Consider the following 27,065-nt stretch of genomic DNA (forward strand, 5'->3'; position numbering starts at 1 on the left):
TAACTCAATAAAGCTGTTTTGTTTTTTTTTAAAAAAAAGGAATACTTCTTGCTGTACTAATCTGGCAACAATGTGAAAAAATACTGTGTTGGTATCTCAAAGGAATCGAGCGAGGATTAAATGAAGTAGATACTGCACGCCAAAGTGCTTAGTACTATCGTTGACAAGGAATAGGAGGTCTGAAAGTGCTTTGGTCTCTTCCCTTCTCCATCCTATAGCAGCTGCCAAGAGAGCATGCCAGCAAGAGAACAGCCAAAGTAAACAGAGAAGCTCTTTATGCCAAATCACAGAGCCGACAAGGGGAATGTGGGGGAAGGGCAGGGAGGAAGGATCCTCCCCACTCCTTTATTCACAGGTTTAGATGTTGTTCCATCTGCTCTCTTAGTTTGAATTTCTGGACCTAGAGGAAAGGGAAAGGAGTGAGAACCAGGCGTGGGCCTCTGCCAGCTAGGGTGACCAAGCCCAGCTGGTTTGCCTAAGACTGAGGAGTTTCTCAGGTTAAAGCCAGGAGAGTTTGGGGCAAACCAGGATGAGCTGAGTAGTTGGTTACCCTACTGCCAGCCTCTCAACAGAATCTGGCCCACCACTCAGGGAGGTATAGGCAGGCCGCCTGACCTTCTGCACCTGGGCCCCGGGCTCCCCTACCCCTCCCTGGTCTCCTTACACACCTTTCCTGAGACGGTGAGGGGGTAGTTTGTGACAAACACGATGTATCGGGGAATCTTGAAGTGGGAGATCTGCAGACCAGAGGGAGATAAAGCATGAGGCTGGGCGGGGTCCCACAGTTGGGTGTAGGGGACAGTGGGCTGACAGGTTGGCAGGCAGAGGGTGTTGGAGAACTGAGCAACATCGTGGTGCTTGGGGTGAGTTGAGGGTCCCACCTTCCCTTTGCAGAAAGCCTTGATCTCCTCCGCTGTGGTCTTCTCCCCTTTCTTGAGCTGAATGCAGGCACAGATTTCCTCCCCCATCCGCTCATCCTTCACTCCTACCACCTTCCAGAGTCAGAGATAGATATCAGACATCCCCATCCCCATCCGTGTCCCCTGCTCTTGGGGTCTCACCTGGGCTGGGCACCTCACCTGCACTTCCTGCACCTGTGGGTGTGTGTGAAAGAAGTTCTCGAGCTCAGCGGGATAGATGTTCTCACCGCCGCGGATGATCATATCCTTGGAGCGGCCCAGAATCTTGCAGAAGCCCTGCTCGTCCATCATGGCAATGTCTCTGCAAGGAAAGCCCAGGAGCCGCCTCTCACCTCTGCCTCATCTGGCTGGCTCGCTCACTCATTCAGCAAAAATTTATCGAGCACCTACTATATGTCTTGCACTACTCTAGACTCTGGGGCATATGGCATGAACAAGACATTACTTGGATCGTATAGTCTCATGTAGGAGGCAGATAAAACCAAGTAAACCCATACCTATGGCATATTTTTTCTCTCTCTCTAAACATATCTATACATATGATTTTCATGGCTGGCTTCTTCTTATCATTCAGGTTTCAGCTCAAACGTTTCCACCTTAGAGAAGCCTTCTCTGATCACCCAGTAAAGGGAAGCCCCCCTCCCCACCACAGCCACTCTCTCTCTTATGACCCTATTTTATTTTCTTCGTGATGTTTATAAATGTCTGAAATGATCTTGTTTGTATCTGTCTCCCTCCACCAGATGTGTGGGAAGTAAGAGCAGGACCCTTCCCAGTGTGCCTTCCACTGGACCACCGGTGTCTAGAATCATGCTGGCACATGGCAGGTGCATAATTAGAATTTGTTGAACTAAATGAGTGACTGAATCTTGGCTCAGATTTTGCAGGCACTGTCCCAGGTGCTCTCATCTGTGCTGCATTTGGTCCTTCTGGGAGCCCTATTTGGAGACTATGGTCATCCCCATTTTATACATTTTGGAAACTAAGTCTCGGAGATGTGAAGGGACCATCTTGACACACATGTTCTCCCTGTTCTAGTTCAATGTTGCCAGCTCAGCCTCAGGACCCCCAGCCTCCCCTCGGCAGCCCAACTCTCCACACTGCCCTGCCTTCTCACCCTGTCCGGTACCACTTGTCCTGTCCAGTTGCTTCCTCGGTCTTCCAGGGCTCACCCCAGTAGCCCAGCATGACGCAGTACCCTCGGATGCACAGCTCTCCAGGTGTGTTCAGCTCTGCCAGTGTCCCCGTCCCCATGTTCACGATCTGGGCCTGGGACCAGGCAGCTTCAGGCTGGGGCCTCCCACCCTCTCACTTCAGGATGGGGGGCCCTCAGGATGGGGGGAGCTTTGCCTTCCTTCCCCCTAGTAATGAATCCCCCTGGCTCTGCCCATCCCCAGGGAAGGGAGACAAAGGCTGGAGTAGGTCCATCACCAGTCCGACACTGGAGCTGGGCATGAAAGAATAGTTGAGGCCCAGGCCAGGAGGTGCTGAGGAAACAGAGTGGAAAGGAGCTGCTCAGAGGAGGAAGCCTGCGGGGGAGCCAGGCCAGCTGAAGAATTATAAACAATGCACAAGAAAGGGGAGTCTCCTCTTACTTCCCATTAAGCAGTAAATAAAGAAGCCAAAGAGGGTGGCACAGCAGGGCCATGTGAACAGAAGAGGTGGCAAACAGGCAGAATCTGAAAGCCTAGTTGAGAAATGAGCCACAGCCAATGTGCAAGGAGAGCTTAGCCTGTGTGCCTCGTGTCTGCATCTGTGAAATGGGGAGAACTACACTTGCCCTGTCTATCCCACAGGTGGGCATCCCAGAGTGGCAGTGAGGCTGTCAGACACATGGGAGGGGGCTGATGTCACTGCACACTCACTTCAGGGAGAAGGGCAGTTGGTCCCTGGGGAAGCACTCTGGCAGTGACCCCAGAGGGGCAAGGGCACAAGGTGGGGCGGGGGGGGGGGAACCAGGTACGGGCTGGCATAAAGCACCACTGTTAGAGGCTGGGAATTTGAGAGCGAAAGGTGCTCTGGGTCAGCCTTCAAGGTGCAAGGGACCCCCAGAGGAAGAAGCTGCTTGGGAAACTGTTTATGCCAAGCAAAAAGAGGACCTCTGCCAAAGTGAGTGGGGGCGGGTGGGGAGGCAGGGCTATGGGAGAGAAAGAGCTGTGTAGGAAAAATCTCTGTGCCCTGGATCCTCTTTGAGGCTGTTCTGGCTGCCCCAAAACAGACAGTGGGCTTGGCAAAAACACACCTCAGACAGGAAGGGAGGCTGCAGAGAAGTTCAGCTGTGGCTGGCCACTGTTCCAGCTCTTCCCCACTCAGGCCTCAGCCCACAGAGAAAGCCCCAGGCCCGGGAAGACCTTGCTGCTGCAAGACCTTGCTGCTGCGGGCTCTCAGCGTCTTGAGTGAGCTGTTTGGATCTCTAACTGAACGCAATAAACATCCCAGGGGGTGAGCCCCAGGCGAATGGTGGGAGGTGGGGTCTGGGGCCCACCTCTGTGTGAGGCATGATCCTGCCCACACTTTCCGCCTTCTGCTCCACAGTGTCCTCGGTGAAGTTCATGAAGGTCACGGGACTGTTCTCTGTGGATCCATAAACCACCTAGAGGGTCCAGAAAGGGTGTTTGCAACAGAGCCCAGGACTGCAGCAGGATGGGGAAGTTACCCTGAGGGAAGGAACCGGGTGGGGGGTGGGGCGGGAAATGGGGAGAGTGGAAAGGCAGTTGAATGGTGGGAAAAGAGGCATATTCGGCAGAAGTCGGGAGGCAGAGGCACTGGATGTATTGCAGACTAGCTCAACTAGCAGGGGGCCGGGCTCTCAGTCTTTGTTCTTTCCTGGAGCAGCCTTACCAATGTCCCAGCCTTCTCCACCTCCTCCCCCGGCTGTCTTAGCAGCCCGTTCCTGATTTTGGGCCACAACATCCCCTGCCCCACCCTTCCAAGCTGAAGGACCCATAAACTTGATGAGAAAGCCAGCCTGCCTTGACCAGCTGGGAGCTACACAGACACAGCCCACCCGAAACCCGGGACAAGTGCCTAGCCTTGGGGTAGGTGCCCCCCAAGTTCTGGAGAGTTTCCTGTAAATTTATTTTCCTCAAAATAAAAATACAGGCAAAGCAAGGATTTAAAAAGCCAGTGGCACACCTCCCCCACCCCCCCTTCTAGTGGTCAGAACATCTTAAGCAACAGAAAACCAGCAGCCAGCCTTGGAGGAACATCACCAGGCAGTGCTCTCGGCCAACTATGATCCCCATCTAGAGGCGACAGGTGAAAGGGGCTTAGGAGAGGGCAGGCCTCCACACCTGAGTGCTGGGTGAAGGGAGAGGGGCTGGCTGCCCTCTGTTCTAGGTTCCTTCCAGCCAGCAAAGACGCCAGACATTTTTTCATCCTTCAACCCCACCCTACCCCCCATTTCCTCTGTGTTAGTGGAAATGACTCAGGCATAGCTGGGGTTTGGAGAGACCTGGGGTCTGGCTCCTCCCCTCACCTCCAACACAGACAAGAACCTCTACCATCAGCCCAGAGCTCGCTTTGGGGCCAGAGCTGAGACTCTGCCTGCCCACTCTCCCCGTTCCACAAAAATGTGGACACCGTGGCAGTCACGTGAACACACAGAGACCTGGTCGGCTGGGGCAGGGCTGTCCACAGGATCTAGGGTCGAGAAGCCCAAGCTGTCCAGGGCTGGTCTCTTGTAGCCAGGACCCAGCCCCCTCACCCACCCTCACAGTCCTGGGGCCACTGCCCAGGTGTGGCTTCTGTCAAGTACACCTTGATGCCTCTCTGGCTGCCACTCTGGGAGAATCCCCCCACCAAGGGGTCCTGACCTCTGGGGGTGGGGATGAGGAGATGGGGACATTTCAGGGAGATTAAGGACTGGGGAGATGGTGCGACTGTGCCTGTGGTCTTCAGGTGTTAGCCGAGCCCTGTGGGTCATTCCCCTTGCCCCCAGTTCCCACTTTTCTGGTTGCCTTCAGTCGTGGCAAAGGGGCATAGGCGGTGCAGGGGACAGAAACTCAAGCCCGGGGCTGGGAGAGAGGGGCCAGAGGCGGGGCCAGAGGCCAGTCCAGGGCAGGGAAGAGCTCCCACCTCCTGAGGGCTGGCTGCGGGTGCAGCTGGAAGGGGAGACCGACGCCAGAGAGCCCCATTAAAGCGCCGCCGGCCGGCGACTGCGGCGAGACTCGCGTCCGGCTGTCCGGCCCCGCTTCCTCCCTCGCTGGGTCCAGGGCACACGGCCGAGCGCAGAAGGGGGGAGGCGTGGAGGCTCAGACTTGAGCAAACAAATAAGTTCAGGGAAGCCTCCCTCTCTTTGGTGTAAACTCCGGGCCCGGGACACACCCATACCCACCCCGGCAGGGGCGGGGGTGGGGTGGGGGTGGGGAAGGGGGTCGGGGTGGGGAGGGAGCAGAATCCGAGGGCAGGGAGATAGGGGACCACACGGTCCCCATGGTGGGGGGGCCCCTCCCCTTCGAGGGCGGGGGCGCAGCTCCTGGCGGCCTCGCGGCTCCACGTAGGAGCTGGCTCCGGCTGCCGGCTGTGGTCAGGGCCATCGTATAAATAGGGCGGGAGACGGAGCACTGAGGACTTGCCGCTGCCCCCAGCCCCGGCCCCAGGCGTCCCGGCCATGGCCCGCCCGATAGTCTTGCTCAGCCTCGGCCTCCTGGCCGGCCTGCTGCCGGCGCTGGCCGCCTGCCCCCAGAACTGCCACTGCCACGGTGACCTGCAGCACGTCATCTGCGACAAGGTGGGGCTGCAGAAGATCCCCAAGGTGTCAGAGAAGACCAAGCTGCTCAACCTCCAGCGCAACAACTTCCCCGTGCTGGCTGCCAACTCGTTTCGGGCCATGCCGAACCTCGTGTCGCTGCACCTGCAGCACTGCCGCATCCGCGAGGTGGCCGCGGGTGCCTTCCGCGGCCTCAAGCAGCTCATCTACCTGTACCTGTCCCACAATGACATCCGCGTGCTGCGCTCCGGCGCCTTCGACGACCTGACCGAGCTCACCTACCTCTACCTGGACCACAACAAGGTGACCGAGCTGCCCCAGGGGCTGCTCTCTCCGCTGGTCAACCTCTTCATCCTGCAGCTCAACAACAACAAGATTCGCGAGCTGCGCCCGGGCGCCTTCCACGGAGCCAAGGACCTGCGCTGGCTCTACCTGTCGGAAAACTCACTCAGTTCCCTGCAGCCCGGCACTCTGGAGGACGTGGAGAACCTCGCCAAGTTCTACCTGGACAGGAACCAGCTGTCCAGCTACCCCTTGGCTGCTCTGAGCAAGCTGCGGGTGGTGGAGGATCTGAAGCTGTCCCACAATCCCCTGAAAAGCATTCCCGACAATGCCTTCCAGTCTTTCGGCAGATATCTGGAGACCCTCTGGCTGGACGACACCAACCTGGAGAAGGTGAGCTCCTGGCTGCAGGGCTCTGCCCCGGCTCCTTCTTCACTGCCAGGAGGCCAAGGGATCCAGGGCCACAGCTGGGCACCATCCCCTCTCCCCTAAATTTGCCTCTTCCTGTGGCTATCTCCAAGGTGAGGAGCTCTGCTCCCTCTGTCCTCATCTTGTCATATTCTCACCCAAAATCCTGCCCTGCTGCCCCTGTCCCTAGTCTCGGCCACTGCCCTCCTAGGATTCCTACTTAGGAACAGAGCTGGGGCTGCCCTGGCCCCACCAATGGCCCCCAGGAGGCATGTCCAGGGCTCCCAAACCCCCTGCTGTGTACAGCAGCCACCTCTTCCTGTTGGGCCTTCCACCCCTCCTCTGCTGTATTCCGCCCCCCCATCTCCAGTAAAACTACCACCCCATAAAGGGATGTTTGTTTACTGAGGAGCCTTCCAGGGGAGCTGGGCAAATCAGGCCCACAAAGACACCCTGTTCCTGGTGGGGAGTGTGCTAAGATGGGGTGGGGGGGCTGGGGAGTGAGGAGGAACACATACCTGAGGAAGACCTCCTCCATGCCTCCCAGAGGCCCTGATGGATCCCCCATCCCCACCCCCAGTCCACACACATACATTCCACTGCATTCTCAGGTCCATTTCAGCTGAGTGGGGACAGAGGGCCTGCCCCAGGTTGCAGACATGCACCCATGGGTTCCGTGAGGGGGCAAAGGCAGAACCACTCACCACTGTTAACCTTTGGCACAATGACCCTAGGTATCTCCCCATAGGAAAGACTGGCCATGCCTCACTGTGTCCCAGACAACTCACTGCCCTTTGCCCACCCTGGTCACCAGACCCATCTCCTGGCTGCGTCCTCGCTCAGTCCTTCCTCCTCTGTGATGCCCAGCACCTGGCCAGGTGGGGCTGCCTTGGGTCGGACTGGAATCCTTCCTTGGGACTAGAAAATCGCTCTGGTGTAGGGGCTCCAGCCAGGAGGTTTGGGCAGGGACCAGGGCAAGGTGGGGGAGATGGTCATCAGAGCAGTCTGATCACCAGGGAATTTCACACCCTTCTCTGGGCCACAGGCACAGAGATGAGGGCAGAATCATACCTGGACGGCAACCAGCCTTCATCTGGGTGGACAGAGTCTGCCCGAGCTTGCCCTTCTTCAGCCCCAGCCACTCCCCAGCAGAAGTCAGAGTCGCCCGTGGCCCACCATTGCCAGCGTGGCCTTTCAGTGGGAAGTAGAGCAGGGCAGCAGGGGCTCATTTGGGGCAGGGGAGGCCAGGCAGGAACTGTGATGTCTGGGCCAAGATATGGGCACCAATAGAATGTTTCCTCTGGAGCCAGACAACCTGGCCCAAGACTCCACCGAGGTGGCTCCACAAATAGAGTCTGGCAGGCAGTGAGGGAGCAGTGAGGATAGAGCTGGGGGACATCCCAGGACCCTGGGGGCTGTGGGGAACCTGGGCCCACTGCCCATCGCACCAAACACTGACCAGCTTCACTGTGTGCCAGCTTGGGCCACTGGGGCCAAACTCTGGCTGCCTCCCCAGCCCCAGTGTTTGTGCAGGAAGCATGGTGCCAGGGGAGGAGGAGCTGGATGTGGTCCTGCAGCTACTGTTGACTCCCTGGGCAAGGGACTTAACCCCTCCCCCGCCCCCCGCCAATTTACATATTGGAAATAACACTACCTATCTCAAAAGGTGGTTGTATGGATTAGGTCATCTGAGACAACTTAGTCATACTGTGAAACTCCTCAAGGTGCCACTGCTTACGTCCAGGGAACGACCCTGCTCCTCTGGGGCCATAGAGATGGGAGAGGCCGGACACGGGCTGCGGTGCTCACTCGTGCCCACCTCCCTCCCTAGTTCTCTGATGGTGCCTTCTTGGGTGTGACCACGCTGAAACATGTCCATCTGGAGAACAATCGCCTGAACCAGCTGCCTTCCAGCTTCCCCTTTCACAGCCTGGAGACCCTCACCCTCACCAACAACCCCTGGAAATGTACCTGCCAGCTCCAGGGACTGCGGAGGTGAGAGGACCCCCGTGGTACCCCCAGAACATGCTCGTGTGATGGAGTAGAGACACACTGGCCCTGCACTAAGACATCCTGGGCATATGTCCTAGATCTGCTACCTAATAGGTGTGGAACCCTGGGCATTGCCCGATTTGCATGAAGATGACAGTTCCAGACTACCTTAAAGCCAAGTCAACCTGGCCCCATGGCTCACTGGCCCTTCCTCCAGTACTCTTACTCTCTTCCCCTACCCCAGCAACTCTCTGTCTCTCCAGGTGGCTGGAAGCCAAGACCTCCCGCCCTGATGCCACTTGCCTGTCGCCCGCCAAGTTCAGGGGCCAGCACATTCGTGACACGGACGCCTTCCGCGGCTGCAAGTTTCCCACTAAGAGGTCCAAGAAAGCCGGCCGCCATTAAACAGGTATGGCCCGGTGGGCAGGTCCCCCATTCCCTCTCTAGAGATTCTGGAAGTGAGGAGGGTGTCTCAGGATACTTCCCCACCATGAAAGGGCATGCAGACCCTCCATTTTTGCAGGGAGAGGAGGGGAGGACTGGGGCTCCCCCTCTAAGGGGGAAAATGATGCTGCCCAGGACCATCACCATTCTCTCCAAACACCGTCTAGGTTGTTGGGGTCCTGACACCAATCCTCGCCTCACCGCAGGTCCTGACCCAGCCGGTCCTGGTGACTGATCTCTGCCTTCTGCCGGAGAAACTACTGATCCTCCCACCTCCGACCCCCCCTTCTCCCCACAGCCTTTGCTAATGCACAGAGCTGTCCACACCTAGACATGTCCTGGCAGGGCGCTCGGGCGCTGCAGCACAAACCCAGCTCCACCGGACGGTGAGAGCTTCATCACGCCTGGCCCCGCGGCTACGGCTCCTCTCAGAGAAGCTGTTGCTGAGACCCCCCAAGTCCTTTAGAACCGGAACACGGTGGCCATCAGGATGGCCACTCTTCCAGAATCCCCGTCTCTGCTCCCCTTTCCCTGCCATTTGGAAACAAACATCAAATCCTTGCCCCACCCCTTGCTTCTAGGAAGGGTCTCAAGCCCCTACCCCCAACTTTGCCAGCCCCCGCCTGCCAGGACACTCTAGCCGGACACTGGTGCTTTGCCACACATCCTCCCGTGCTGCATTTCTTCCCCAGATTTCTATAAATATAAATTTATGTATGTGTAATATTTACTCCCCTGTCACCTATCTCTGTGACTTGAGAGCTGCCGATTAGGTAAGACTGTTTTTTCTCACATCTGCTTTCTGGAATGACGGCCAGCTGGAGGGTCTTCCTTGGAGACCCAGGCTGGGCTCCTCCCCACTCCCAGCAATCTCTTCTCGCCCAGCCCCGTCCTCCACTCACCACCAGTTCCTTCATGTTCAGCTTGTTGATGATGGCTCGGATCAGCTCTGAGGATGCAGGGGACCCACCGATCACACCTGAATCAGAGAGAGGGCTGACACAGCTCCCACCTTCTCCAGGCCCAGTGGACCCTCCCTTCACCTACGGCCCTTTTTAGGAAATAACATTCCCTTCTCTCCCCAACCCCGGACCCATTCCTAGACCAGGCAGCTGGCCTTGGCCTGGAGTCTAGGGACACTGGGGATTTTCCTCCCTCCCACCCATGTTTCTACAGTGGCCTTCTTGCCCCTAAATGAAAGATTGGGCACATATGTAGCTCACTGGACCAATCCTGGCCTGCCACCCTTGGCCCCATCCCACCTCCACACATGGCTGAGATGTCATAACTTGAGAAGTCTGGTTGGTTCAGAATGTCCACGAACATTGTGGGAGTTCCGTACAGCAAGGAGCCTCTGTATGAGGGAGGTACATCTCAGAATCAGGCTTGGAAGTAGAAGGGAACTTCCTCTTCTCACCACCCCACCTGACGCTACAGTAAGGGCCAAGGCTGCAACTGTGGGGAACAGGCAGGAGAAGCTCCTTGGAGGGAGGAACTGGTCCTCTCCTGGGGGTCTCCCACTACCCCGTCTCCATTTCTCCTGGTTGGAGGGAAGAGACATCTTGGAAAGGGATCAGGGCCCAGAAGTGAGGAATAGGAGGGTCTTATCAGCCCACAGATAGCTGTCCACTGATGCCCACCTCTCTCTGCTGATGGCCTCCAGCGCCTTCTTGCCATCAAAGACCGGAGAGGACAGGATGAGGGTGACCCCGTGCATCAAGCTCACCATTGTGCCTCCCACGGAACCCAGGCAGTGGTACAGGGGGTTGGGCAGGACCACCCGTGACTTGTCTGGTGGCTGGAGATGGAAGCAGGAGGCTGGGTCTATTGTGGGGCCCCTGGAAGCCAGTTCCTCTAGCCAGCGGGGGAGCCCAGCAAGCCCCCCCCCACTGGCACGGTGCCAGGGAAGCCCTTGCTGGGCCAGCACCCCCTCACCTTCTGGTGCAGTCTCAGGCGCTCTCCTATCATGTTGGAGTTGTTGACAATGTTGTAGTGGGAGAGTGTGGCCCCCTTGGGGCTGCCGGTTGTCCCCTGACAAGACAAGCAGGTGATGGCTTGGCCTCTTTCATCCCATCTCCTTCCCACCCTGGGCCAGTGCATGGAAGAGCACTGGACTAGGAGTTAGGAGACCGAGACGGCTGCCCCAGATCCATTCATTCACTCAGTACATATTCACAAAGATCTGCCACATGCCTACACGGTGCCAGGTGTTAGGATCCACAGAGGTGGCAAATAAGGTCTGTCCTTATGCCACTCATGAGGTGGCTCAGAGAACTCTGTGGCTCACCAGCAGATGCCCTCTCTGGACCTCAGTCTCCCGATCTGCTAAATGAGGGGCTCTGACCTGTGGTGGCTCAGTGCGTCTGCCCCTGTGCTGGGCACAAGAGGGCCAGGGGAGGTGGGCATGTGACAAGGACACCAGGTGCTGAAGTTTTCCCGGGCAGAGCAGACAGCTAGGGCCGGCCCCACTAGAAGAGTGTTTGCTCTCCCCTTATCTCCTCTGCTGCCTCCTCCTTCTGGGGGGAGGGCCACATGACGGGCAAGCGTTAGTGTGCCAGCCTGGGCTCGGGACAGGAGACCTCTGCCCTACCGAGGTGAACTGGATGTTGATGGGGTCATGGCAGGACAGGAGCTGCTGGGTGTGCCGGAGCCGGGCCAGATTCTGCTCTTGACTGCCAGCTGCCACCACCTCATCCAGAAGCAGCGTCCCTGGCAGAGGGGCGTCCGCCGAGATGACTGTGGTCAGCTCTGGGAGCCTGGGGGTAAGGGAGCATGGTGAGAGTCAGGGGCTGAGGAAGGGTACGGGATGAGGGGGCCAGGAGGCTGCATGAGGCACGCCTCCCAATCTGGGACACCCCCACCTCTGACTCTTCAAGCGCCCCGGCTGGGCCTTCTCCACCTCTGGACAGATCTGCTTCAGGATGCTGTAGTAATGCTGGGTCTTGAATTGCCTGGGGAACACGAGGGCCTTGCAGCCCACCTGTAGGAGGGGAGCGCCCCACCACGGTCAACAGGAAGCCCCAGCCTGGGGATGTGGTGGCATCCTAACAGTTGCTCTCTTGCCCACACACACCACCACCACGACACACACATGCACCACCCCCAACACACACACACCACCCCCAACACACACACTAGCCTGTCTGACCAACAACCCACTCTTCCCACCCACCGTCTAAGGAAGGACAGACTCTGAGGGTCACTCACTTGAGCATGGCCCCCCAGCCCAGTCAGCCCTCTATGACAACTGGAAGCCCCCTGTGCCACCAGCTGGCTCCCCCGCCCCCACCAAGGCAAGGAATGGGCCTACCTTCTTGAGGGCATACTCCACCTCCATAGCCTGGTAGGCTGGGTTCACAGACACCTGGTGGAGACAGAGAGGGTACATCATGTGTCCTGGGCAGACTCTGTCCCTCTCACTGCCCCTCCACCCTCAGAGGCAGCACCCTGTACCTTCAGGCTTCCTTGGTGGGCTTCAGGAGAAAGCACCAGCTGGTCTGAAACCAGCCAGGCACCGGTATGATTCTGGGGCCAAGGGTCAAGGGGGTTCCCCTGAATGATGCCCCCCCCCCCACAGCCAGCTGTGCCAGGTAAGCCCCTCCTCACCAGAATGATGCCTGCCTGGGCCGTGGCCAGCTGCATGAGTACCCATGCGTAAGAGTTGGGTCCCCACATGCCCAGACGGTCACCCTTGCAGAGGCCAGTACTCAGGAGCCCAGAAGCAGCTTTGTCCACCTGGTATAAACAGGGCGCAAAAGGGTGAGATGCAGGTGAGCAGAAAGGGGCCCATGACTCGCCCCTTAACCTTTGGCCCAGGGGTTCACATCAGAACCACCTGGGAACAAGGGACAGGCAGATACCTGGGTCTCAGCATATCTGGAGGGGGCTTGGGAACATGCATAGTTAACCAGTGTCCCAAGAACGACTGATGCAGGAGGCACCTGGGCCACCTCTGCCTCAGTCCTGCCCTCCTCTCCTGACACCCCTTGGGGCTCTCAGGCAGCCCCGGCACCCTGCCCCACAGCTAGGCACCACCCTTGCTGCTCCACCCAGCCAGGGCAGCCTGGCGGCCAGCACCTGCCCACTTTGAGGGTTCAAAGTCAGGACCCACCTCCTCCTTGAGCTGGGCAAAGGTCAACCTGATGTTTTCGTGGTGGACAACCAAGGCCTCTCGGTCCGGGACCCTCTGTGCTGTGGCATCCAGGCATTGCCCCACAGTCTTGTTAATAAGGTGCAATGTGGTATGGCCCTGGACATAGCTGAGGCCTCCAATGGGCAGGGTGGCGGTGCGATCCATCTCTCCAGAACTGTGGGGAGAGGGGCTGTGGGCTCAACTGCACCAACCCAGGCGTCCTGGCAACAAAGCCTGGCACACCCCGCTGGGAGGTAGGCTGCTTACAATGTGTGCGGGATACTCCAGAAACTGTCTGATCCGCCCCATCCCCAGGGACCATCATCATTTAACTTAGGACCTGCTTCGCCCTTGGGAGATCAAACCTGGAGGCTGACTTCCTGTCATTAATCAGAGAGAAGGTTCTTTTCCCCAACCTACTCCCCAGTTTCCACTCAGTGCCAGGGGCCTGAAGCCTTGGTGCCAAAACCCTGGAAAGGGAAACTAAAGTCAATCACGCTGATTTGACGAAGCAGGGAGGTAGCCTGTGTGGGCTAGAAACGGCCTCATCCTAGACACCGCTTCCTCCTAGTAAAAAGGCCCCTGGGTATTTGTCAAAACCCACAGAATAGTCTAACACAAGGACTAAACCTTAACGTACTATGGACTATAGTCAATAATAATGTACCATACAAGTTCCCTAATTGTAACAAATGTACCACACTAATGCAGATGTGAATAGCAGGGAAACTGTGCCGGGGTGGGGTGGGGGGTGGGTATAAGGAACTCTATGTTCAATCTGCTCAGTTATTCTGTAACTCTAAAACTGTTTAGGGGGACTTCTCTGGTGGCGCAGTGTTTAAGACTCCGCGCTCCCAATGCAGGGGGCCCAGGTCTGATCCCTGGTCAGGGAACTAGATCCCACATGCATGTCGCAACTAAGAGTTCACATGCCACAACTAAGGAGCACGCCAGCCGCAACTAAGGAGCACACATGCCACAACTAAGGAGCTGGCGACCTGCAGCTAAGGAGCCCGTGAGCCGCAACTAAGGAGCACGCCTGCTGCAACTGAGACCTGGTGCAACAAAATAAATAAGTTAAATAAATGTACATTTAAAAAAATTTAAAAATAAAACTATTAATTACTAAAACTGTCTAAAGTCTATTAATTAATTAAAAGCAAAAACGAAAAAAGGTCCCCAGCAGTCCAAGTGTCACAGGCCTAGGACTGCTCGTGCCCGCTTCGCTGCCCTGGGTTACAGCTGCTGGGCTCCCACCCAGGCCCAGGTGGGAGTGTGGTAGCTCTCAGACCCTGTTCTTATCAGAGAGGGCATGCTCCAGACCCTTCCAGGATCCTTCAAGGCCTCCTCTGGGCCACCACTGGGTGGTGTGGGCCCCAGGGACCCTTCCTGATGATTCAGTCCTGCAGCTGCTAAGCTGAAAAGACCGAGCCTGGCTTTCACTGACTGACCACTTATGGCTTATGGGGGAGAATTTCTGGGAAAAACAAGGTATGCAGGGCAGAGGGGAGCAAAACTGGTTTTCCCTGTAAATGGGTGAGGAGACCTCATGTCACAGGAGGGCGGGTCCCGGTGCGGGTCCCAGTGTGGGCTTGAGGTCTCGTCCCAGGTGTACCACCCGCTGGGTGGGTGGCTGTCACAGACACCTTTGGTGTCCCTTGACATGTCTCCTCAGTGCATCTCTGGTTTCAGCTGCTGGGACAGTTCCTTGTGGTTCTGTCTGCTCAGGGACTCCCTCAAGTCTCCCCTTCTTAGCTGGACAGTTCTGGGAGGCATCAAGTCCCGGGGGGAAGACCCTGGTTGCCTGCACACACCCCATACTGACTTCTCGTCTTGTCTCCTCTCCGCACTCCCTCACTCCTACTTCCTAGGATCACAAATAAATCACCAGCACCCAAGTCCTTGCTCTCAAGAGAATCCAAGTTAAGATACCTGTGTCTTCGTCTCTCTAGGCCTCAGCTTCCCCACCTATAAAGTTTGAGGACTTGGATCAGTGGTTATCCTCAAGGGGATGCTATTTACCTACCTGGGCAATCTTCTCAAAGGGTTGTAGCGAGCCACCTAAGCCAGGTGGTTCCCTCAGGTGTGTTGGAGCAGAAAACAGCCAGGTGTCACAGGCCTCTGAAGCCCTGCCAGCAGCCCACACTCAGGGTAACAAACCTAAAGAACTACTAAGGTAGTTCCCTGTGGTCACCATGACACCCCTCAAGAGAGACTGTGTACCCAAATCCTTCACTCACAGGCATACTGTGGAGGGCATCCATTTTTGCTCACTGGGAAACAGATACGCTCTTTTCTTTGGGTTTGCCAAAGTGATAGGTGCAAGAGCAAACATGTGGAGAAAACCTGCTTAAGAAGAAAGCCAACACAGAGGAAAGTAGGAGAGATGGAAAGAGACAGAGAGACAAAGAGAGACAGAAACAGAGACAGGAAGACGCAGTGACAGACTTAATCTTGAGATTGTCGAATACCTAGACCCAGTCACGTGTTAAGCCTACCTACCTCTGGACTTCTCACTGTCAACAGTCAATAAATTCCCTCTTTCAATTTAAGCCAGTCTGGGGGTCGGGGAGGGGAAAGCTGAACTCCATTTGTGACAACATGGATGAACCTAAAGGACATTATGCTTAAGGGAAATAAGCCAGACACAGAAAGATTAATACTGCATGATCTCACTCATATATGTAATCTAAAATATGAACAAACAAACAAATTTAAGCCAGTCCGAGTTCGGTTTCTATTGCTTACAACTGGTGAGTCCTAACTATATACATTTTTTGCATTCAGTGGCTTACCACTGGCCTTGAAAGCCCGGCAGGCCACTTCCCAACAGCCCAGCATCTGGATTAGAAGGCAGAGAAATACAGATCTCAGCCAGTTTAATGGTCACATTGTCAACAAATCATTAAAGGTGGGGAGCGGGGGGATCTGCCTGACAACACGGACCCTCTTATTCTCAAAATGACCCGGAGTCCTATTTTGTTTGGAATCTGATTTTCTACACATTCACCATGGTTTTCAGTGGCTTCTTGGAGTGTCTAGTTGGCAAATCAACAGGTTGATTAATGTGCCCTCCCCCAAATGCAGTTCAATTGCCCTGTGTATTATCTCCTTTATCTTCATGGTGGCTCTGATAGATGGTATGAGAGAGACCCCCAGTAGCCCCTTCTCCCTTAATAATACACCCTTGGATGTTCACCTGGCTATGGCCAGGTGGAATAGAGACCACATTTCCAAGCTTCCCCAGCAGGTGGTCTGGTCCAGGAATAAAGTTTTGGCCGAGGGGATTTAAGGAGAGGTCGTGTGTGCAGGTTCTGAGAAGAACCCTTAAAGAGAAGCACATCTTTTTTTCTTTCCCACTGGCTGTAATGCTGCCCATGACAGTTCTCTTGGACCACATGGTGAGCTTGGGCACCACAGAGCAACAGACAGAAGGGCCTGGAGTCTGACAGCAGGCTGTACCATGCCGGCCACAGACTGGCCATCTCCTAGAAGAAGAAACTCCCATCTCCTAAGACCACGGTGACAGGGGATTTTTGTGATGCACACTAAGCCAATTCTGAAAAATACAGGTGGGAATTATGAACTCTCATTGTACAGGTAAGGAAACTGAAGTGCAAAGAGGCAAAGTGGGCTGCCCAGCTGGTAAATAGCTGAGCCTGAAGTGGAGAGTTCAGTACCACTGCCCCAGCATTACAGCCTTGCCTGCCCAATCCAGGAAGAAAGGATGGGATGGGTAATTCTCTTCTTTAGGCTCTGGATTTAGTCCCTATCTGATCAACAGAGATTGTCTAATCTCAATTTTATTTTTCCACAATTGTTTACTAATTGAACCCAAGAAACTGGGACTGCGTAGGGCAGGGTTGTGGTGGAAACAGGTTGCTCCTTCAGAGGATTGAAGGGTTCTAGAAACACATATCAATGCAATTTGCTCATAAACTTAAGAACCACGCTTCGTTGGGAAAGACCGAGTGCAAACACCGCTGATTCTACTTCCCTCCTTCCTCAGACACACCCAAACGCCTTGGTCACGAAGGGTGGCCTCTTCTTTTTCTACTCTTAAACAAAGTGGCAGATACCCCATTTAAACCTGAAAAAGACAATAAAGAGATTTGGTTTCAGGAAAAGTTGTTTGCTTGTTTGTGGAAAGTTTAAGGAGTGGGAGCAGGACCGCCAGGAGTCCCAGCTGCTACCAACTCAAACAACTAGAGTAAGCCTTTAGCTACGTGCACTGGGTACTATAAAACGCCAGGTGGGAGTGGGTCAGCCAGGCGGGAGCTGGGAGGGAACTGGAGACGAGGCACAGCCCCACCTAAAGGTGTCCACAGAGAATGCGCCTGTGAAAATTCAGGCCCGGATCTGCTGCCAGATCTGATTTCATAAGAGAAGTCAGGAAACAAGGATTTAAAAAGAAAATATTTCTTTTGACCTTTCATCTTTGGCAACTAATGTGTTCTCTGTTTTATCCTCAGTGCTTCACAGGGCCTGGAATGTAAGAAGTGCTCAAATGAATGACCAAAAGAATGAATTATAAATAATGCACATAACCCAATTAAAAATAAGCAAACAACTTGAATAGACTTTTTTCCAAAGAAGATATATGAATGGCCAACAAGCACATGAAATGCAAATTAAAACCACAATGAAATACCACTTCACGCCCACTAGGAAGGCTGTAAACAAAAAACCAAAATATCAAGTGTTGGTAAGCATGTGGAGGAACTGAAACTTTTTTTCCGTTGCGGAGCACAGGCTCCGGACGCACAGGCTCAGCGGCCATGGCTCACGGGCCCAGCCGCTCCGCGGCATGTGGGATCTTCCCGGACCGGGGCACGAACCCATGTCCCCTGCATCGGCAGGCGGACTCTCAACCACTGCGCCACCAGGGAAGCCCAAGACTAACTTTTACGCAATAAGGAAGGGCTGCAGGCTGCCCATGAAGTTCATGTGCTGTCCTCTTGGGCAAGCCTCAGTCCTCAGTCAACATACTCACCCTTGTGTGAGACACAGCTCCAGTTAAATGTGCCAATGCATCTTCTAGCTCATGGCAGATGAGAGGCAGGCTCTCCTCTTCCATCTCCCTTGCACATCACCCCAAGATTCATTATTCAACCCAGCAGCCCAAGTACTGCTCACTGATCCACGCACCATGGGGCTGCATTCTTGCAGGGGTGGGGGGGGGACTCCTTTCCCTAATTTTCAGGAAGACACTAGGCTAGTGGTCAATCTGGGAGTAGAGATGGCAGATGCTCGGGCTGGAGGGGACAACTTTTAACTTGTAATAACTGTTTCATCCTGAAATAAAGTTATTTTTATGTACCCACAAAGATGAGTGACACATTTATACCAGCTACAACATACAACTAGTGTTCAAGAAAATGAAGGAGCTGTTGTGACAAATAAGACCCAAAGAGCACTAGTGAATGGTCATTTTCTTAACTGATGGCCATTTTAATGTGCAGTGGCCACCAAGAGCACAAGAATGACTATGACGTTAAAAGGTCCTCAGCAAAAACTAAGAATTTCGGGGGCTTCCCTGGTGGCTTAGTGGTTGAGAATCCGCCTGCCAATGCAGGAGACATGGGTTCGAGCTCTGATCTGGGAAGATCCCACATGCCACGGAGCAACTAAGCCCGTTCGCCACAACTACTGAGCCTGTGCTCTAGAGCCCGTGAGCCACAACTACTGAGCCCATGTGCTGCAACTACGGAAGCCCACACGCCTACAGCCCGTGCTCCACAACGAGAGAAGCCACTGCAATGAGAAGCCCGCACGCTGCAATGAAGAGTAGCCCCCACTCTCCACAACTAGAGAAAGCCCACGCACAGCAATGAACACCCAACACAGCCAAAAATAAATAAATTTATGAAAAAAGAATTTCGACCTAAGTCTCTTAGGGAAAAAGAAAACCACCACCTCAAAATAGATCACAGACTGCATGTAAAACATTAGAAACATTTAGAAAACAACATGGGAGAAAACCTTTAGGATCTAAGGCTAGGCAAAGTTTTTAAACTTGACACTACAAGCACGATCTATAAAATTAATAAACTGACCTCATCAAAATTAAAACTTTTCGCTCTGCAAAAGACTGTATTAAGAGGACAAAAAGATGAGATACAGAGTGGGAGAAAATATTTGCAAACCACATATCTGACAAAGGACTAGTATCCAGATTGCATAAAGAACTCTGAAAACTCAACAGCTAAAAAAAAAAAATTCAACTGGAAAATGAGGAAAAGACATAAAGAGATACGTCACCAAAGAGGATACACAGGTGGCAGATAAGCACATGAAAAGTTATTCAAGGGACTTCCCTGGTGGCGCAGTGATTAGGAATCTGCCTGCCAATGCAGGGGACACGGGTTCGAGCCCTGGTCCGGGAAGATCCCACATGCCGCGGAGCAACTAAGCCCATGCGCCACAACTACTGAGCCTGCACTCTAGAGCCTGCAAGCCACAACTACTGAAGCCCGTGAGCCACAACTCCTGAAGCCCACGCGCCTAGAGCCCATGTTCTGCAGCAAGAGAAGCCACCGCAATGAGAAGCCCGCACACCGCAACGAAGAGTAGCCCCCGCTCGCCACAACTAGAGAAAGCCCGCACGCAGCAACGAAGACCCAACGCAGCCAAAAATAAATAAAATTAATCTATTAAAAAAAAAACAGAAACAGTTCTTAGATGATATAATATTGGGGACCACAAGGTGTGACTGGGCTGCCCAGTTCAGTGGGCCTGGAAGCCACACCGCCTCCATCACTGTCTGTTGGGATAGCCCCTTGACACATTTGTTAGACCTACTCTGAGGCCCCCACTTCTCAGCTTGCCTTTATGCTGCCACACCCAAGAGGTGAAATACTGAGCATAGGAGATCATGTCCTTTTCCCCGTGGTTATCAAGGAAAGCTAAACTGTTTAATGTATAACACACACTTTCATGAATTTTTTGTCAAGATGAATAGGTCACTCCTCCCAAAAGCAACCCTTGATTTTTGAGCAAAAGAAGATAGACACAAGAGTATATACTCTGAGAGTCAAGAATAGACAAAATTAATCTATAGAGATTAGAAATCAGAGCAGTGATAGTCTCTGGTTGGGGAAGGGAATTGACTGGAAAGGGGCACTACAGAAATTTCTAGAACTGTGCTGTCTATATGGTAGCCTAGTCACGTGTGGCTCTGGAACACTTGAAGCATGGCTAGTCTGAATTGAAGTGTTCTGTAAGTGTTAAATACACACCAGATTTGGAAGACTTTATGAAATAAAGAATATAAAACACCTCCTTAGCAATTTTTAAAAGACTGATTACCTGCTGAAATGATATTTTGGCTATCCTAAGTTAAAGAAAATATATCATTAAACTTATTGCCTATTTCTTATTACTTTAATATGGCTACTAGAAAACATAAAATTCCACATGTGGCTCACAGTATATTTCTACTGAACAGCACTGTTTTAGAGCGATGGACAAGTTCTGTATCTTGGGGTGTTGAGTAATGGGTGAATACATTTGTTAATATTCATCAAACTGCACAACCAAGATTTGTGCATTTTACTGTCTGTAATTATACCATAAAGTCCCATGATCTTTCCACCACCCAACATAACCTTCCTGAAGGAGTCCACAGTTTACAAAGAACACAGACTAAAGAACCCCCAAGGTAAGAGCTACAATGAAGATTTTGAGCAAGGCACTCTGCATTGGTGGAAGCTTCCTTTTTTTTTTTTTTTTTTTCGGTACGCGGGCCTCTCACCATTGTGGCCTTTCCCGTTGCGGAGCACAGGATCCGGATGCGCAGGCTCAGCGGCCATGGCTCACGGGCCCAGCTGCTCCGCGGCATGTGGGATCCTCCTGGACCGGGGCACGAACCCATGTCCCCTGCATCGGCAGGCGGACTCTCACCCACTGCGCCACCAGGGAAGCCCGAAGCTTCCATTTTTAGCTCGAATAAAACTGATGGTGTATATGTGTTTTTGCAGAGAAAGTAAACAGGAAATTATTATTTGAGTCCAGTAAACTCAAGAAGACAGAGGGCCTGAAATACTTGGGGTTAGGAGGCATCCATGCTGCAGATTTTCCCTTGGGTCACTGTTCGGGGCTCATGGGGAAAGTACACAGGAGCCGGGGTGGAGGCTGATTCAGAACACCTGCCCTTGATGGCATCACTAAGGTACATACAAGGTTTAGCTCTTAGCTTTCTAGGGTCAAAACCCTCAATGTTTTCTGTTCACTCATAGAGGACTAGAGAAAACCAGAGAGTCCAGAGGTTAGGAGAGTTCATAAGGGTTTAAGCATAAGTAAGATTTCATACAAGTATGAAGGCTTCCTACTTCGACCACAGCCCTCTTGGATTCAGGGATCCAAGTCTCAAAGCCCAGCCTCCTTAGGAATCACAGAATGTCCACAGAAATACTGCAGAGTGCTTCTTATCCAGGTGGCCTATTTTACAAAGAAACGAAGGTCCGGAGAGGTTGAGGGACTTGCCTAAAGCCATACTGGTCGGGCTGGGCTTGCTTTCCTGTCATTCAGCTCCCAAACCGAGAAATACATGCATGCCAATGAGATTCACAGAACATGATTCCTAAGGTAGAAAAACAGCTTGTTTATTTCTGAAGGGAGAGGCCCCTGGCAGAATTATTGGTTCCTGTCATTTATCAGGACACTCCTCTAGCAAGGCCCCTGTAAGAGATGAAATTACATCCTGTACTTTGGTTTGATCAGGGGGGAAAAAAAGCAGTCCTTTATCCCAACACTCAGCGTAATCACGGATGGGTCTGTCAACACAACCAGAGCAGCCCCAGCTTGGTTCAAGCAGTTACCTCTGTCAGAACGGTCTTCCTCCTACTCTCCAGACAAGGCTCTAAACTGTGGGTCTTGGGGGTCATCGTAGGAATGTGCAAAGCCATTGTTACATAAGTACTTTCTGTCTCATAAGTCATTAGCACCAGGCTGTGGGTAAGAATTTTCTTACGCGACCTCATTTAACTCTCGCTCTCACGACAACACTATTTACACATAACAAAAGTCTCAAGTTTAACTCAGTCCCAAAGCTACCAGCTAGAAAGTGGTTCTTTTGAACTCAGATCTGTCTGGCTCCAAAGTCTTTGTCTGTAGATTGAATAAATAAATAATGTGGGAGATGTTAGGAGGGCTTCCTACGCAGGGTTCAAAAGAGTTCAAGCACAAGCAAGAGTTTATATCAATACAAGTATACAGCCTTCATCCTTCAAACCACAGACCTATCATTGGAGGGATCAGGCTCAAATTCCAGCTTCTTTAGGAAGTCTTACCTAATCCCATTCCCACCTATCAGATTCTTCCCTGCTTTGATTGACACTCTCCTGGTATAGCATCCTTACTGCCTTGAATCAGTGGGTCTATGATCCTCCCCTGCAGATCCCTTTCTGGCAAAGAAGCCACTGGAAACAAGTTCGTTCATCCTTGTATCCCCCACTGCACCCTCTACAGTAGATTGCATACCTACTGTGTGCAAGGTAGGAGAGGTAACTAAAACCAATGTGTACCAGTCACTGATTACAATGTCCAAATTTATAGTTTATTTTCTATTATTACATTTAGACTGGAGTAGTGAGTAAGGATATCATTACCAAATCCCTTGTTAATCATCTTTGGTAGATTATGGGAAGGGTCTATTTTTCTATTGTGATTTCTACCCAAAAGACTTCCTAGCTTAATATAATCCCCTCATATAGGGACAACATTTTATAGTTTCCAGTACTGGTCCCACCTGATTATAGCCATCCCCCTGGAGGGTGGTCCATGAAGCCCACTCATGCCCTTGCGCCAACCAACAGCACTGAGTCACTGGAGCCCCCGCTCTGAGGGTCACACGATTCTGAGAGGCTTGAGCCACGGCTCTCTCTGTCTTTCCCAGCTCTGAGTGTTCCCAACACCCTGGGTGCAGCTGCCCCACTGGCAGCCCCAGGCCAGCGTTAGAGGTCTGAAGGAAGCGTGCTTATTGGAGCTGCATCAGGAATCGCACTGGATTCTGCCCTCCTAGGCTCCCTGAAGCTCCAAACTAGACCATCTGCCTTCCCTGGGGATGGGGTTGTGTGGACAAGGGGAAGGGGGTCTGTAGAACAATGGGCAGCTTCTTCTTTCCTTCTGGGGAAAAAGGCTATGGACAACCCTGACTTTGATGGATAGGGGAATGTCCAGAAGATCCAGGGGCTACATTTAGGGCTGGGCAGAGGCTGACATCTTGGTAACTGGCCAGAAGAGAACCAGGTACAATCAAGAGGCCACTGAGGAGGGAATCCTCTACTACCTTCAAATCACTTGAAATTCCTACCCAGACCCCATTTGGAGGTTCTCAGGTACCAACTCTGCCCCAAAGCAAAGGCTGAGAACAGCAAGCCTTTGTCAATCCAGCATGTAGGTAGCATTAGTGACAAACTCCACGGTTAGGTAACATACTCAAGGTCACGCAGCAGGGAGGTGGAGGGCTATAACCCAAAGCAGTCTGGCTTCAAGGTTCTTGCTTTTTCTTAACAGACAGAACTGGGGATCTGATAGGTAACAGGCATGGGGTGTTTGTCAGCAAGAAAGCAGGCTGTATGTGACCAGGTCAGAAAGAGCAGAGGACAGAAGCCCTGGAGCTTTCCGCACCATGGCACCTAGAACACTGAATAGTGATCATCTTGACTTATCTTCTCCCTCACTAGACTACAAGTTCCCCGAGGACTGCGTTCTCTGGCTTTCATAAAAATACCCGCCCTGTGCTTGACGTGACTTACGTTCTCAGGAACATCTGCTGAATGCTTGAGACTCTTGAGGGCTTCTTAAGGACAAAGTAGGTGCAAAATCAGGTCAAACCATCATAGTCAGTAGGTAAGGCCTCAAGCAGCACAAGGGAGTGGCAGGAATGGGAAGGAATTAGGCCAAATGCTCAGGAAGTCTTTCTCTGGACACATGGATCTCCTGACAGAGTCAGAATTTCAATGAGGCCTGGTGCCCCTACTCTGCAATTGTAGGCCTGCAGCATGTAAGAGACCTGCTTTGTTTACACATAAAAAGTCAAAGGTCAGGGGACTTCCCTGGTGGGGAAATGGTGAGAACCGTTTTCTTCATCAGAATCCCATCTGCTGACCTGCCCTGAGCCACTGGGTTTTCCCAGAAAATTAAGCCTAGTGATCTGAAAGCACTGCATGCTTTCTATATTCAGAAACCAGCAAGTTCAAAACGTTGTGATCTTGGAGTTCTAGCCAAAGAGGAGTTGTTTGCATCTCCCTCCAACTTCATTCCTTTTTTTTTTTTTAACCAAGCAGTTCTCTCAGAGAACTTTCGGCTTCTCATCACTTTTCCATGCCCAGACCTACACTCCACCTGGCATCCAAAACTGTGTCCTGACCCCAGACCTAGCTGGCTGGCAGGGCAGGCTCAGTGGTGCCCAGGCCTCCCCCTGCTGGGCCCTGAAGATAAAAGCCACCACTGATAACATCAGCGGGAGCCCAGCTCTGCTTAATCAACACACTTTCACATCTGTTATCTTACAGGGAAGTAACATTACTTACTGTGTTGCTGTAGAGGCAGCAAAACTACTTGGAAACACATCCTCCACCTGCCAGCCCCCATCCCACCCTCTGCATTGAGGACAGAAGAAAACAGGCCCAGTAAGTAGCAAGGAGCCAAGCGGTGTTTGAGGAGAGGGGTGACTGCTGAGCTTAGTGGCCTAGGGTGGACAACACCGGGTGGAAGATCCCCAAGTTTATCCCTGCAAGGGGTCCAGCTCAGAGGCAGTGTCCTGGGGACAGAGTACAGGCCTTGCCCCTGCCCCTCCCCCTCGGGACAGACTGCTAAAGGCTCCCACTTCTGGCCATCAGTGTGCCCGCGAATGGACGAACCTAAAGTCCCAGACCAGAGCCCAGAGTCAGTGCACGGTCCCTGCCAGCCACCAGCCGCAGCCCCAGTCTGCGTGGGCCAGGCCAGCATTTCCTGTTGCCTAGGTGCCAGGTGCGGGGTACCTACTCTCCCGCGTGTGCCGCCCGGAGGTGGGGCAGCCGCGGGCCTCCCAGCCCGAGCGCGATCAGCCCCCAGCGAGGTTCCGCAGGACCCCCAAGATCCCCTCCGGGGGACGGGGCCCGTCCCTCTCCTCCCAGGCCGCGTACCTGAGGGGACGGACGCCCCACAACCCCACTTCCTGCCAAACCCGGGAGAGGCCGACCCAGGCCCCCAGCACCCCCGGGCTCCGGGCGCACAGCCTCCCGACGCGCAGCATCCCGACGTAGACAGCCATGGCTCGCCACGCCCGCGTCCGGGCCCGAGTAAACTTTTAGTGCGCTGAGGCGGGGCGAGCGCGGAGCGGGCGGGGAGGCGGGAGGGTCGCCTCTGCCTATGGGTTGCGGAGGACTAGGTGCCGGCCGGGCGGGGCGGGGCGGGGCGAGGCGAGGCCTCCGAGGCTTGTTGGAAGAGAAAGCGTGCGGGTCACCTTCCCCTTGACCCGCCGCCCTCCGCCTCCCACCCTCTTAAAATGGCCCTCGTTTCCTTCTGGATCCGACGTCCCCGGCCCGCAGCCCAAGGCAGGTCTCCCTTCCCAACCACCAGGGGCTTGGGTCTGGGGGCGCAAGAGCGTGTTGATTTCCTAGAGGGGGAGCCAGCGGCGCGGCGCGGCGACGCCAGACGCGGCCGTCCCCCGAGCCGTGTTGGCGCGTGGGTCACGTGCGGCCCCCGTCCCCCCGCGGGTTGCCGGCCAGAGGCCAGGGAAGCCCGCGCGAAGCGCCCCCAGCCATGCCGGCTGGAGCAGAGAGCCCGCGGGGGAGAGGAGGCAGCTGGGACAAAGCGTGGCGCGGCTGAGACCGCTGCGGCCCGAGTACTGGCTGAAGACAGACGTCAGCTTCAGAAGGGACTCCATTAACAAATGGAGGGGACCCCCACGTCCCAAGCGTCAGCCTCCCATCCCTCCCCAGACTTCTGCCTTGACCTGCAGTGCACCCTAAGGTGGCCTCAGGCGTTGGAACCTGTCCACCACCCCCACCTCCGCGCCCCAGGCACAATTCCTGAGGCTGAGGAGTGAATGAAAAGTAAACCTCTCTCTCTCCAGACCCTCCCTGTGGTCCCCTGAAGCCCAAGTGTGGTTGCAGGATGGAGAGAAGGTGACTGCCCATCTCTGGACTTACCTAGGAAAAGAGGCACTGGACAGCAGTGTGGCACGTGTGCCAGGTCCGTAGTGTCTCGGTGTAGCCGTGGCCCTTCTTCCAGAGGAGAAGGGGGAGAGCAATACGGGAAAGACCTTAGCAGGGTGGCCTCCCCTCTCCTGACCCAGAGGCAGTGATACACACTGGGCCAGGAAGAAGGGGTGGCTGAGGGCGGGGCTTGGCCTGAGAAGATCTTCGCCTTTATCTGGGAATTTTGGCTCAACCGAGGTTGTGAGAAGGAGACAACGCCGCTCCTCTTCATGAGCCTGAGAGTGACCTCGATCCCTCTGAAACCCTAGCTCCTGGGGAGGGTCCCCACACTTCAGTTGTGTGGGGATGGGCTTGTAAGGGCCTGCCTTCCTCATAGACTAGCTCACAGACTCTGATAGCCCAGCCCAGGGAATGTGGGGCGCTAAGGAGTATCCCAGGTCTGGGTACCAAGCCCTGCTTGGCAGACTCTGCTACTAGCTTGCTGGGTGACCCTGGGTAAGTCATTTCTCCTCTCTGGGCCTGTGAAGTGAGGAGTGGATACTGAGCTTGCAGGCCCTTGCACTTTCTTTGCTAGTTTGAGGATCCTGGAGGGGGAAGGGTGGAATGAGTCCCTCCCTGAACTTTGCTCCAGACTCAGCTTTCCACACACTGGGCTTTCCTGACTTCCCAGACATAGATGTCGTGGAATCACAGCCACCAGTTTCAAGATATCTCCCCCATGCCACCAGGCTCTTCATGCCAGGCTCTTCAAGGACGTTATCTCTGCCCTCACAATCAACCTGCAAGGAACAGGCATGCCTTGGAATGTGTCTCTGGTTTTATGGATAAAGAAATTGAGACCCAAAGCGGTTCAGCTACTTGTCCAAGGTCAAGGTGGGCTCAGTGAACACAAGCCAAGGCTCTGTCTATACTCAGTTTGTGGCTTTGGGCAAGTCACGGGGCCTTTCCAGCCTCAGTCATCTTTAAAATGGGAATAATACTAGCCTCACACAGAGGGCTGGGGTAATCACTGAGTACAGTAGCACAGAACT

The 27,065-nt window shown here is 53.9% G+C and overlaps 2 protein-coding genes across 5 annotated transcripts; one reads left to right on the forward strand and one right to left on the reverse strand.

The window, feature by feature from the left end:
• Positions 1 to 258: 258 nt before the first annotated feature.
• ACSF2 (acyl-CoA synthetase family member 2) lies at positions 259 to 25,160 on the reverse strand. Of its 3 annotated transcripts, none has more exons than XM_022558156.3 (16): positions 25,018 to 25,160; positions 12,869 to 13,064; positions 12,364 to 12,492; positions 12,068 to 12,121; positions 11,619 to 11,737; positions 11,348 to 11,513; positions 10,693 to 10,788; positions 10,398 to 10,555; positions 10,020 to 10,111; positions 9,660 to 9,736; positions 3,406 to 3,513; positions 2,038 to 2,189; positions 1,080 to 1,221; positions 882 to 992; positions 669 to 737; positions 259 to 400 (listed from the first exon to the last, which is right to left on the reverse strand). In XM_022558156.3, the coding sequence occupies exons 1-16, from the start codon at positions 25,143 to 25,145 to the stop codon at positions 350 to 352; spliced, it is 1,848 nt and encodes a 615-aa protein (XP_022413864.2). In that variant the 5' UTR covers positions 25,146 to 25,160; the 3' UTR covers positions 259 to 349. The 3 variants fall into 3 exon arrangements, with proteins under 3 accessions (XP_022413864.2, XP_022413866.1, XP_022413867.1); XM_022558158.3 differs by lacking the exon at positions 25,018 to 25,160 and adding an exon at positions 15,392 to 19,268; XM_022558159.3 differs by lacking the exon at positions 25,018 to 25,160 and adding an exon at positions 14,916 to 15,379.
• CHAD (chondroadherin) lies at positions 5,308 to 10,616 on the forward strand. Of its 2 annotated transcripts, none has more exons than XM_022558163.3 (4): positions 5,308 to 6,306; positions 8,153 to 8,316; positions 8,577 to 8,722; positions 8,925 to 10,616. In XM_022558163.3, exons 1-3 carry the CDS (start codon positions 5,533 to 5,535, stop codon positions 8,716 to 8,718), a joined length of 1,080 nt encoding a protein of 359 aa, XP_022413871.2. In that variant the 5' UTR covers positions 5,308 to 5,532; the 3' UTR covers positions 8,719 to 8,722; positions 8,925 to 10,616. The 2 variants fall into 2 exon arrangements, with proteins under 2 accessions (XP_022413871.2, XP_022413872.2); XM_022558164.3 differs by having other exon boundaries at positions 8,964 to 10,616.
• Positions 25,161 to 27,065: the final 1,905 nt, after the last annotated feature.

Source organism: Delphinapterus leucas, chromosome 19 (genome assembly GCF_059928025.1).
Source record: "Delphinapterus leucas isolate spDelLeu-1000000601 "Yukka" chromosome 19, BTC_Dleu_Yukka2, whole genome shotgun sequence".
Classification (NCBI taxonomy): domain Eukaryota; kingdom Metazoa; phylum Chordata; class Mammalia; order Artiodactyla; family Monodontidae; genus Delphinapterus; species Delphinapterus leucas.